The sequence below is a fragment of the Rutidosis leptorrhynchoides genome, chromosome 7, assembly GCF_046630445.1.
Source record: "Rutidosis leptorrhynchoides isolate AG116_Rl617_1_P2 chromosome 7, CSIRO_AGI_Rlap_v1, whole genome shotgun sequence".
NCBI classification, from domain to species: Eukaryota; Viridiplantae; Streptophyta; class Magnoliopsida; order Asterales; family Asteraceae; genus Rutidosis; species Rutidosis leptorrhynchoides.
This window is the reverse complement of record NC_092339.1, coordinates 320,631,810-320,644,840: the sequence shown is the minus strand read 5'-3', so window position 1 is coordinate 320,644,840 and position 13,031 is coordinate 320,631,810. Positions and strand designations below refer to the sequence as shown.

Sequence of the window (13,031 nt, the reverse complement as noted above, 5' to 3'; positions counted from 1 at the left end):
ATTCAAATCCGAGATAGGCTTAGGACGGCCCGAAGTCGTCAAAAGAGCTATACCGACAAACGACGCAACGATCTTGAATTTCAAGTCGGTGACCGAGTAATGTTAAAAGTCGCACCTTGGAAGGGTGTAATCCGTTTTGGGAAACGCGAGAAGCTAAATCCGCGGTATATTGGTCCTTTCGAAATCTTGGAGCGTATTGGAACCGTTGCTTATCGTTTAGATCTTCCGCCTCAATTGAGCTCCGTTCATCCTACTTTCCATGTATCCAACTTGAAAAAGTGTCTTGCCGAACCCGATATCGTCCTTCCTCTCGAGGAGCTTACCATTGATGACAAACTTCATTTCGTGGAGGAACCGGTTGAAATTGTGGACACCTCCGTCAAGACATTGAAACAAAGCCGAATCCCGATTGTTAAAGTCCATTGGAACGCCAAAAGGGGACCCGAGTTTACTTGGGAAAGACAAGATCAAATGTAAAGGAAGTATCCTCATCTATTCGTGAATTCGGAAACGCAAGATCTCGAGGAAGAAACAACGACTACTACGCCTACTTAAATTTCGGGACGAAATTTCTTTTAAGGAGTAGGTAATGTAACATCCCGCCTTTTTCCGTTTTCTTTTCCGTTATACTAATTTAAACTCCGTTATATGTTTATAACATCTCCCGTTAATACGCGTTTTAAAATATTCCGTTTAGGTATTTTCCGCACCCGACTACAAACTCGAGGGACTAAAATTGACACGGGGCAAACTAGTTGACTAGGTCACCTAGTCCACCCCAATCACCACCATTCAACCATCTCTCTCTCTCTCTTTCTCTCTAGCAAGAACACACCCAATTTCCAAATTCATTCAATCATCATCTAAATTCGATCTAGGAGGCTTACAACAAAATAAATTACATATTCGTGATCCTCTCTTCATCCTCTTCATTTTGGTACCAACTTCATCTTGTTTGGGTAACATTTCTAAAACACTAGTTTTCTTTAAATTTGTGTTCTTGACTTATAAAGTTGTTAATTAGCGTCTATGGCTCATTGTGATGTCGTGTATGTAATTTGTATGCTCGATTCGATGTTTTTGGTGTAACTAGTTCAATATGAAAATTACTTGCTAAATCCTTGATTTTGGATGATCAAATGTTGTTAGATTGTTAAAGTGCATGTTTTAAAAGTGTTACTAGTATCATTAGCTTCGTTTTGATGTATAGGTTGATTAAGGAAACTCCAAGAACATGATTAGTGATTTTGTGAACTTGGATTAGGGTTTGATAAGCTTTACATGAACTTTTGATGCGTCAAATGCTATGAGATATTGTTGTTAAGTGTTTTGTTGCAATGTGTGTTTGATCACCTTCGAAACGGCATATCATACATGTAAAACGGTTGCCCGAATCATGAAATGCATATTTGGAACTTGAACTTTGATTATGGACGTTTAAATGCGGTTTTGGGGTGTGTAAGTGTTGAATTGCTTGATGAAATGTGTCTAGGTGTTTTCCTCGTCAAATTACCTTTCCGGTGATATAAAGTACATGTTCTAATTGTTTGCGGTTTGTAATTTGGGTTGGTTTGATTGTTGGTTCGTGTACTTAGAGTTGCAGCAAACAGGGCCTGGAAACCAACCAGGACGCCGTCCAGAAACTCAGGACGCCGTCCCACCTTTTGAACCTAGACGCCGTCTAGGATATCAGGACGCCGTCCCACCCTTCATTGTGGGACGCCGTCTAGCCATTTGGGACGCCGTCCCATTGTACTAAAACTGGCTGTTTGCTTTGGTCATTTGACATAAAAATGTTTGCTATGCTACGGACCTCCGATTAACATGAAACTTGGCCAACATGCTCATATATGATTATATAACTTAGAAAAATTGTCGGATACCCAACCCGACCCCGTTGACTTTTCCGTTGACTTTGACCCGACCAAGTTGACTTTTAATCAAACTTAACCAAATACTTATACAACCTTTCTAACATGATTATTTACTTGTATCTTGCATGAAACTTGACTAGTTGATTCACATGCTAATATAATCAAGTCGTAACGAGCCATAGGACTAATTGAACATCTTTACCCTTCGTGACTATCGTTATTGATACAACCTATTTGTTTAGGTCAAGACTAGCATTGTTCTTTGCACACGTTACTTGTCGAAGTACTTTTTGGTTCGTGCATACAAGGTGAGATCATAGTCCCACTTTTACTCTTTTAAACTTACTTTTGGGATGAGAAAACATAAACGATTCTTTTGAACTAAGTGAACACAAGAACGGGAAAACAAACATTCTACATACGAGTTTAGAACGAAAATCCTCAATCCGATTATCATTAGTTACATCAGATGGTGTAAGCGAGAACTTATGTTATATGGCCATATGGGTTGACAACCCTCATCTTTGACGGTTCGCTACCGTCTACGGATGAAATATATTTTCGGGAAACAGTGTTGTTCTAGCACTAATTTATGGGGTATTCAACGGACGGAATGTTAAGCTTTGATAATTGGGTGCTCGTGAATATTAACTTTTAGAATGTACTATGACTTCTTCAATATTGCAACTCTTGTGGTTCAGCTTGCTTTTACTCATTTACTTATTTAAACCTATGATTTCACCAACGTTTTCGTTGACAGATTCTCTATATTTTTCTCAGGTCCTTGAACTTAGGTGATATATGCTTCCGCTCATTATTTGATACTTGCATTGGATGTCGAGTATACGTGCATTTCATGGAGCGTCTTTTGACTTTACTTTAAACCGTGTCGCCTAGATTTCATTCGTATTATAACGTTGTAACTTAACTATTGGTTGAACAATTCTTGTAAACTTTGAAACAATCTTTATTTTGAAATGAAGGCGACATATTTTGGTCAAAAGTTATCTAAAAGACTTATAATCAGGTAATGGGACCCACGTAGCCGACGTCGTCACTTGACGATTTGTCGGGGTCGCTACACAATCTGAGAGCATGGACGGTAAAATCCCACCTCCCCCACCGCCCCCGTTTCAATCAGTGTCTCTGTGTTTTGATTAGTGCAACGTTTCAAGCACACTTGAAGTCTGTATGAATTGCAACTCTATTTAGAATCACTTAAATTAAATTCTTGTTTTTCTTAAAAAAAACATTGTATAGTAGTAAAAAAGAATAAAAAAATCCAATAAATTAAAAAACTAATTTTATTACAAAATGATCAATACATTGTATATTTTCGTTCATTTCGGAGATTAAGATCAACCGCTTCACTTGCTACCATTTCTATTTTTCCCTCTTTTCATCAAGGTGTATTTTTTTCATTAAGGTGTAATTCAATATACAGATCTTCACAATAACAATAATTAATATTTATATATAGGTACAGTAATTTATATCTGAAAATGTCTAGCAGTGTCGATGATGAAGAAAACTACGATGAATCATCAACGTCGGTCGTGTCTTCCATGTTATGGGTTCGTAACCTTCGACGCTACATCAGATCAGATCCTAACCTTGGCTCTGAAGCCATGTTGGGTACGTAGTTTATACTAATTATATTCAATTCCATTGTCTTACAATATATTGATGTTACTGTTGTATAAATATATAATTCAACAATTTTGCAAGTTTACAAATTTAAAGGGTGTCGATCAAGTCATCACTTATTTTCTTGAGAATATGTTTGTTACTATTAATCATCAAAAGCTTAACAAAATTACTCATTACTTATGTAGTTATGTGATTACATTTTGCATACATTGTCTATTTAACAATGTACTTAATCAAAATATGTGAAATTATATCAACTGTTTTATCTTTTGAAAAATCACACCGATGGTCTTGTGATTTTAATGAAATTATATCAATCATCCTTATCATTTGAAAATTACACCGATAGTCCTGACTTACATAAAAGTTTACGTTCATGATCCTCAATTTACTTAAAACGTGTGTTGATCATCCCTCATTTTATCGCGCATTTTAAGTAAGTCAGGGACTATCCGTTTAATTATTAGAAGATAAGGACGATTGGTGTAATTTCATGAAAACCACAGGGACTATCGTTGTGACTTTCAATAGATAAGAACGGGTGTGGTAATTTCATCCATACCACAAGGACTTCTTTATGTTAATCAATTGAAGCCTCTATTATATATTATATATATTTATATTTATATTATATATTATATATAATAATAATAAAATAATAATTATATCTAATAACATTGCATTTTCCTATTAATCCTTCATTTTTTTTTACATTGAGTTGCAGTTCTCTACTTCAAATAATATGTTAACAAGAATCTCCTACAAATTCAATAAATTATTTCTCTTTATATAAACCAAAACTAACATACTCTCTGTTACTTGGACAGATTATAGCTTTAGCTTTATTTCCTATCAAACATTATCAACTAAATTCTTCTTAATTGCTACAATTCAACTTGTTTGCAGAACATGAAACAAGAAGAATTTTGCTCAATATTTACAAAGAAAAGCATCGTAAGAATGCTGAAGCTGGCATTATCCCAAGTTTCTATAAAAAGGTATTTTGATCGTTATAGTGTGAATTTTTTCTTAAATACGTGGTCATGTTTATGATAATGATGAACTTGTAATATAAAAAATTGTGAAAATAAGGTAATGGAACTATTAACTTTGTGTTAATCTTTTGATAATTTTGTGACGCTTATTTGTTCAGAAACCTGAGGATGGTTCCATCAGCCATACGGTTCAAAGATTGGCAAAATATCGCTTTCTAAAGGTTCACAATATCTTTTGATACTTATCGTACGTTTTTGTTGCTTGTTTCTTCATGCATATATTAAGGTTTAAAGATATGTAAACACTTTCTGTATGTTGATGAATGCAGAAACAATCTGATATTTTGCTAAATTCTGATGACCTTGATGCAATGTGGCTTTGTTTAAGAGAAAATTGTGTGATCGATGAATCAACTGGTTCTGAAAAGGTACTAATTACTTAATTTGTTATGACAACTTGCCTTACGCACCCACCCCAGCGGAAGCGAGGATATAATTTGTTTGAGACAAACTTGCGTGAAATAATAGAAAGCAAATAAAGTAACTGATAACACGACGATTTAACGTGGTTCGGCAAAACCCTGCCTACGTCCACTCCAAGAGTTTCCTTTATTCTTATAATATAAAAGATCCCGGTACAAGAAAAAGTACACTATGAGTTAACCCAAACCCAAGCCCCTTAGATTTTAGGATAAAATCTAAGTTTTCCATACACTCTTTTACACTCCCTACAAGAATAAAACTCTCGACCTCACAAATAAACACACTCCTTTGATATTATCGATCAACTGTGTTTTCTCTCATTTGTGATACTTGATCCTCCCTTGGATCACTTGATCCTACTCTTGAATGATTTGATCCTTCTACATGAAACACCTATTTATAATGAAGCATCCTTGTGTGAATACTACATGTGAAAACAATACCAACAAATGTAGCACAACTATTCCTTTCCAACTTCATATTTTTCACATGTATTTCATGCAATTACATTTCCAAATAAATGTTAGTCATCCAAATTGGACTACCGTCCAACAATCTCCACCTTGACGAACATTTATGTTCTTCGTCACCGAAAAATACTTACACCAAGTATTTTCACCATTGACCTCCCTATCCCCGCTACACACATCTTGAATCACCTTGATCCTGAACCCTGATTCAAATAACACGGTCAATAATTATATGCAGCTAACCCTGTCAACTTACTAGTTGACACCGGAGAGGAGTCTCGAATCACCTCTTCCATCACAGTAGGATTTTCCTTCTCACTATCGTCTACCTCGGTCAAACATGTCCCAACATGTTCCCGACCTGTTTCCCGCATGCACGCTTTCAAAACCTTCGAGATATGAGTACATCTTGTACTCGCCACCAGACGATATAAACCCTCATACTTCTCTCCCGTCATCAGGACCTCATCTTGAGCAGAAGTAGAACTTTTGGAGACTGTGAGAACATCTCCCACCTGTACATTAACTGCTACCGCAGCCGATGAACCCCCAGATTTACCTTCACCATTCCTTCAGAGTTGACAATACTTTCTGTAGTGACCCCACTCATGACATTTGAAGCACTGGATAACCTTCACGCCGTCTCCTGATCTAGACCTACTGTTATCACTAGATCTCTTCTCGGCAAACCTTCCCCTTCCATGACCAACCATAGCAAACCCATGCTCAAAATGGTCATCGGATCTTCGTCTCTTATCCCGCGAACTGGGAAGAGAGGCAAGAAGAATAAGGGTCTTATCTTCTTCCTCCATATAAACCTCAACTTATTCAAGTTGATTAACCAGACCATTAAACACATCCATGTGTTCAATAATATACCAATCGTCATCCGCCATCTCAAATGACTCCACCTTAAATTGCATACCGCCGTTTCTCGCCATCTCCAAACAAAAAACTATCCGAAACACCTGGATGCTCTGATACCACTTGTTATGACAACTTGCCTTACGCACCCACCCCAGCGGAACCGAGGATATAATTTGTTTGAGACAAACTTGCGTGAAATAATAGAAAGCAAATAAAGTAACTGATAACACGACGATTTAACGTGGTTCGACAAAACCCTGCCTACGTCCACCCTAAGAGTTCCCTTTATTCTTATAATATAAAAGATCCCGGTAAAAGAAAAAGTACACTATGAGTTAACTCAAACCCAAGCCCCTTAGATTTTAGGATAAAATCTAAGTTTCCCATACACTCTTTTACACTCCTTACAAGAATAAAACTCTCGACCTCACAAATAAACACACTCCGTTGATATTATCGATCAACTGTGTTTTCTCTCATTTGTGATACTTGATCCTCATTTGGATCACTTGATCCTACTCTTGGATGATTTGATCCTTCTACATGAAACACCTATTTATAATGAAGCATCCTTGTGTAAATACTACATGTGAAAACAATACCAACAAATGTATCACAACTATTCCTTTCCAACTTCATATTTTTCACATGTATTTCATGCGATTACATTTCCAAATAAATGTTAGTCATCCAAATTGGACTACCGTCCAACATAATTGTTAAGATCTCAAATGTGTTCGTTTCATTTCTCATTTTTGTTTTCTATGAAAAAAATTGATGCTATGCATTTGTCTTTGATTAAGAGAAAATTATGTGATTGATTGTTCCATAACACCAACATTAATTTTATGGTTTTTAATTTTATAGTCTTTCAACTGTTCATGTTCATATGAAATATCACTTTGTTCATATTAATTATTTGTCTATTCACTGATAGGTGAATTATGAAGACTTTTGCCAAATTGCCTCTTTATGCACAGATCAGATTGGGTCAAAGTGTCGTCGTTTCTTCAGTCCTTCAAATTTTATGAAGTTTGAAAAGGATGAATCCGGAAGAATCGCCATTCTGCCTTTTTATCTGTATGTAATGCGAACGGTGAGTTTTTTTTCTTCTTCAGCATGTTTTTTTTTTTTTTTTTTTTTTTTTTTTTTTTTTTTTGTCAGCAATTTTTATATTTGAGTGGGAAGTTATATTAATGTGAACTTCTGCAAAATGCTACTGTGGTAAACAATGTAAAATGATACAGGTTTCTCTTACGCAAGCGAGAATCGATATGAGTGAGCTTGATGAAGATTCTGATGGATACCTTCAACCTTATGTCTGTACCCTGCCACATTTTGTTACTTCAAATTGATTTTATACACATTACATTTGAGTAAAATGATCGTATTTTTAACTTTTAAACCTTTTTTTTTTTTTTTTTTTAAATTCTTGATAGGAGATGGAGGCTTATATCAGAGGTCTTATTCCTAATTTGGCTCAACTTCGCGATATGCCTGCCGAGTTTGTTCAAATGTATTGCCACATAGCTGCCCACAAATTCTTCTTTTTTTGTGATCCCACTAGGAAAGGTTCGTCGGTCTTTTATTTTTTTTTACTAGATATTTGATTTTTTTTTATTACATTCTCACTTTTAGAGCTGCTAGTATGATATCTTATCTTATATATGATTGCACAAAAACGAATTAGGCTACCTAGTCGTTATTGAAATATCAGGATTAACCGAGCCCATCTATACAATCAGGATAGGGTCAATCGTAATATTCTAATAGTCGTTGAGTTCTACTTTATTTTCCTTTATTTTGTTTATTTATTTTTCTTCGAAAGATGATAGGTGGTTACACTCAAATTTTTTTTCTTTCTAATTTATAGGGAAAGCATGCATAAAGAAGATTTTGCTCAGTAACTGTCTTCAAGAACTAATGGAACTGCACCAGGTATTTTCATTTGTACCTCTGTTTTCGATCTAATACTCAAGTACTAGTAATAGTTTTAACTATAATAGGGCATGAACTTAATTTAGGATGAAGGAATAAACCAAATTTTATTTGTTTATAGTTTGGATTACATTAAATTCATATATGTGCTTCTATAGTATCAATTTTAAGGGAAATTTTAGTGTTTGATATTAAATTTTGCTAGCTGATTCAGCTGTTGATATATAGGAATTTGATGGAGAGGGTACTGGTACTGAGACTGAGCAGACTGAGAACTGGTTTTCGCTAGCATCTGCACAACGTATATGCGGTGAGCTCATCTTGTATCTGCTTTCAAAACATGGTTGATATTCTTTTACACATTAGTACTCGTTTTAGTAGGCTATAATATCTTAATTAGAACCTGTACTAAATGAACAGTATATAGAAATTCGGTTGTGTTCTCTCGCTTAAGCTATACTTTAACTTATGGACAGATATTTTTCTCGACCTCGATAAAGATGCTAATGGCACATTAAGCAAGGAGGAACTTCAAGGATATGCTGATGCAACACTAACAGATATTTTCATCGAGAGAGGTATTGTTGTGATATTATTTATGCAACATAATACATAACCAAAAGATAGCGATTTATGTTTAGTTGTCTTATTCATCATGGATTTATGTTTTTATAGCGTTTGATGAGCATGTTCGCCATGGCAAAACTGTTATCGGACTTCCATGGGAGATGGACTTCGAGAGTTTTCTTGATTTCGTTCTTGCCCTCGAGAACAAAGACTCTCCCGAGGGCTTAACATATTTATTCCGGTGTCTAGATCTGCACGGAAAAGGATACCTCACAGCAGCTGATATTCATATTCTATTTAGGTAATCGTTCGTATAACTGAAAAATGGTTCAAGACGGTGTGCATCATATCATATATGATTAATTGATCATTAGAGGTGGATTTTACATGTTTATTTAAGAGTTGGTGCATTTCGGTTATATATTTTTTCAAGCAGATCAAAGTAAAAAATTTTGATAACACTGTAATCTGCACTTGGGTTATACCCATTTTGCCACCTCTAAGATGGTCACTAAGCAAGGATCCATAATCTTTTATTCAAGTATTATTACTCTATATATGAATCGTAAAAGACCCAAAACGAAAAAAACGCCCTTAATTTACTGTAGTGGTATGGCATTGAATGAATTTTCTTAAATTTCAAGGGGCATTTTCGTCATTTTATGTTTTTTTAAAAATAATCCACGAAAATCTAAAATTGAGTTCCTGGTAACCTGGTTGCAATTTGAGTACCGGTTGGTTGCGAGCTTGGCCCAGCGAAACGGGCCCTGTCCAACCTTGTTTAACTGAAAAACAATGTACATTATAATCTGTTGGTAAAATAGTTGTGTTTTTGATGAATCAGGGACGTGCGTGAAAAATGGGTCCAAATAGGAAATTATGAACTATGCACAGAAGATGTTCGAGACGAAATATGGGATATGGTAAGACCAGTTGATCCTCTAAAAATAACACTCTCTGATATGTTGTCCTGCAAACAGGGTGGTACGATTGCGAGTATGCTTATAGATGTTCGTGGATTCTGGGCACATGACAATCGAGAAAACCTTCTTCAAGAAGATGGAGAACAGTTAGATATTGATGCCGACCGTATCTAATATCGCTCTGAATCGAAGTTGTTTCAACCAATCATAACTCATTTTTCCATGAATATGAATTAAGACTGTTCATAATAATGTTATAGCCAATTCATTTTGGTTAAATTGAGAAAGTGTTGGTAGATTTATGGACTTAAAAGAGTGTTTATCGTGTTGGTGATTTTAGTGTCATCCAATATTCATTTTAGCTAACTGTGATTTACTTAAATGCAAGAGTGAGCTAGTAATACTTAACAATGGGTTCGGAGAGTGTGGAGGACACGCCCGTAAGAGTTGGCTACTAATTGTCCGAAAATACACTATACGTTATGTAAGGAAAGTGTATTCAAACGGATTCCGAGCCAAGTGTTATACCTATTAGTCATTACCTTAATCTCCGTATTTATACTAAATACATTTATTGTACACATATTTATATTAAATTCCTTTATTAAAATCATTTTAATACAACGGTGATATATACATAATGGTTGCTAACGTCAACTGACGACGTTACAACGACTATATTTTTTTAAATATAAAATAAACATCTCCGTTTTCACATTTTCACAATTTCACAAATCAATCTTCATTTTCTCAGATTACCACTCTCAAAAGTTTTTGTAAAGCTGATTCACCCGAGGATGATTTTTCCTATTGTATTGGTCATACTAAGTATCATCATTGTTGCTAATATACCACCGGGTGAACCTATATTCTATCCTGCCCTTGTGCTTTTATTATTTGTAATCATGCTATTATTCTGTTGTTTGCTACTTATGAATTTAAACTGATTCTAATTTCATGTTGTTATTTGTCTATGCATAGAAATTGATTATGATTATGATTTATGTTGTTCATCTTTCTAAAAATAGAAAATGTCAAACTTATCAAAGCTTGAGTTTGATGCCCTAGACGTATCGGGAACAAACTACACATCATGGGTCATGGACGTAGAAATAAATCTTGGATCATTGAGTATTCTAGAAACTTTAAAAGAAAACAATATTTGTTCTGATCAAGATAAATTAAAATCAATTGCTTTTATTCTCAAACATATTGATATCACCTTAAAACATATGTATCTCACTATCAAAGATCCACATGTTTTATGGGAAAGTATCAAGAGTAGATTCGATAATCAAAAATAAATATTACTCCCAGCTGCGAGGGAAGAATGGAGAAATCTAAGGTTCCAAGTCTTTAAAAGGGTAAGTGAATACAGCTCGGCCATGTTCAAGATCCGCTTAAAGCTTCAATTCTGTAGTCAAGAAATAAGTGATGCTGATATGATGAAGAAAATTTTCTCCACAATGCATTCTGCAAACATAACTGTACAAGAAAATTTAAGATTGCAGAATTACAAAACTTTTTCCAAACTTCAAACTTATCTATTAGTTGCAGAAGTGAATAAAGAATTACTGATGAAAAATCAAGAATCTCGTCCTACGGGTGCGCTAGCACTCCCTGAAGCTAATGCTATTAACAACAACAACAACAACAACAACAACAGCAGCAGCATCAACAACAACAACAACAACAACAACAACAACAACAACAACAACAATAATAATAATAATAATAAAAGAAGAAATGCACATGGACGAGGACGTGGACGAGGTCGTGGTCATATTGGCCAAAACCATCATCATGGAAATTACCATAACAAATAAAACTCATAACTATGTTCGAAATCACCCTTATGGTAATGGTAATGGTCATGGTCGTAATGGTTATGGTGGTCGTGGTCGTGGACAAAGAAATAATAATCCACAAAATTATAAATTCCAACCACCATACAATACCACAAATCACAATGTTGAAGGAGACTCTTCAAAGAATATTGAAGATTCTTGTTATCGATGTGGTAAATTTGGTCACTGGTCAAAAAACTGTCGAACAAATCAATATTCTGTTAATCAATATCAAGAATCCTTAAAGGGAAAAGGAAAAGAAGCAAACCTTGTGGATGACCTTGATACAAAAAATTACTGAGTTAACAAGTGAGTACTTTAATGAATAAATTTCTTATTATATGTCCCTATCAAATAAATGGATGTAGATTTTTCGATCTATACCATATCTACTTTACTATATGTTTGCTTATTATGTACTTTCGTTTATAACATATTTTGAATGTAATATATTGATGAATTATGTACTCATTATTTGTTTCTCATATTTTTGAAGTTCGTGATGTATACTATTAGAGTGCAAAATCAGTCAAATGGTGGGGATCTTTGTATTGCAGATAGTGGTACCACACATACTATACTCAAATCTAAAACATATTTCACTGATTTTAAAGCAACGGAAGGAACTGTACATACTATATCAGGTCCTGCGGATTTAATAAAAAGAATGGAAAAGGCAAAATTCATGTTAATAAATGGTATACATTTTCTGATAAATAATGCCTTATTTTCTCTCATGTCAAAGAGAAATTTGTTAAGCTTCTCTGACATATACCAAAATGGATATCATTATCAGTCAGTGACTACAGAAAATGATAAATATTTAAGTATCACTAACAAGAATCATGTGATTGAAAAACTACCAAGACTTAGTTCTGGTTTACATTATACATATATAAATGTACCAGAAGCACACATGGTAGTTAATGAAAAGGTATGTTGTAAGACCCCGTTCTGTTTCAGTTATAGAGGACGCCGTCCTGATTTTTGGACGTCGTCCAATAAAGAAAGGGTAGACGCCGTTCAACCATTTTGGACGCCGTCCAAATGGTCTGACGGGCCATCTGTTGGAATTTTAATAAATTAAAAGGGGTATTTGTGTCTTTTCACTTAAGGACAGATGTGTGGCCTTAATATCAGTTTTAGATTCACTTTTGGATCATTTTCACATCCACAACTCTCTCTTCTTCAAACTCTAGAGAGAGGAAGAGTTTTAGAGAGGGAAAGCTCCATTTGGAGAAGAAGGAGGTCGATTCGGGTTAAGGTGTAAGAGTTAAGGTTGTTCACCTCATTCACGGCTACGTTTTGGTAGTGTTGGTAAGCTCTAACTCCGGTTTTAAATTGTTAAGATTCTTGTTCATGATTAGGGTTTGAGCTTGTTAGGGTTCTAAACCCCATTTCTCATGAAATTGGGGGT

General features: G+C 34.9%; 1 protein-coding gene across 1 annotated transcript; it reads left to right on the top strand.

Moving 5' to 3' along the window:
* The first annotated feature begins 3,376 nt into the window (after nt 1-3,376).
* On the top strand, nt 3,377-9,941 carry LOC139860226 (probable serine/threonine-protein phosphatase 2A regulatory subunit B'' subunit TON2). Its single transcript, XM_071848995.1, has 12 exons — nt 3,377-3,509; nt 4,431-4,522; nt 4,678-4,740; nt 4,849-4,947; nt 7,277-7,435; nt 7,587-7,658; nt 7,779-7,911; nt 8,213-8,277; nt 8,506-8,587; nt 8,754-8,855; nt 8,953-9,145; nt 9,689-9,941. Exons 1-12 carry the CDS (start codon nt 3,377-3,379, stop codon nt 9,939-9,941), a joined length of 1,446 nt encoding a protein of 481 aa, XP_071705096.1.
* The last annotated feature ends 3,090 nt before the right edge of the window (nt 9,942-13,031 follow it).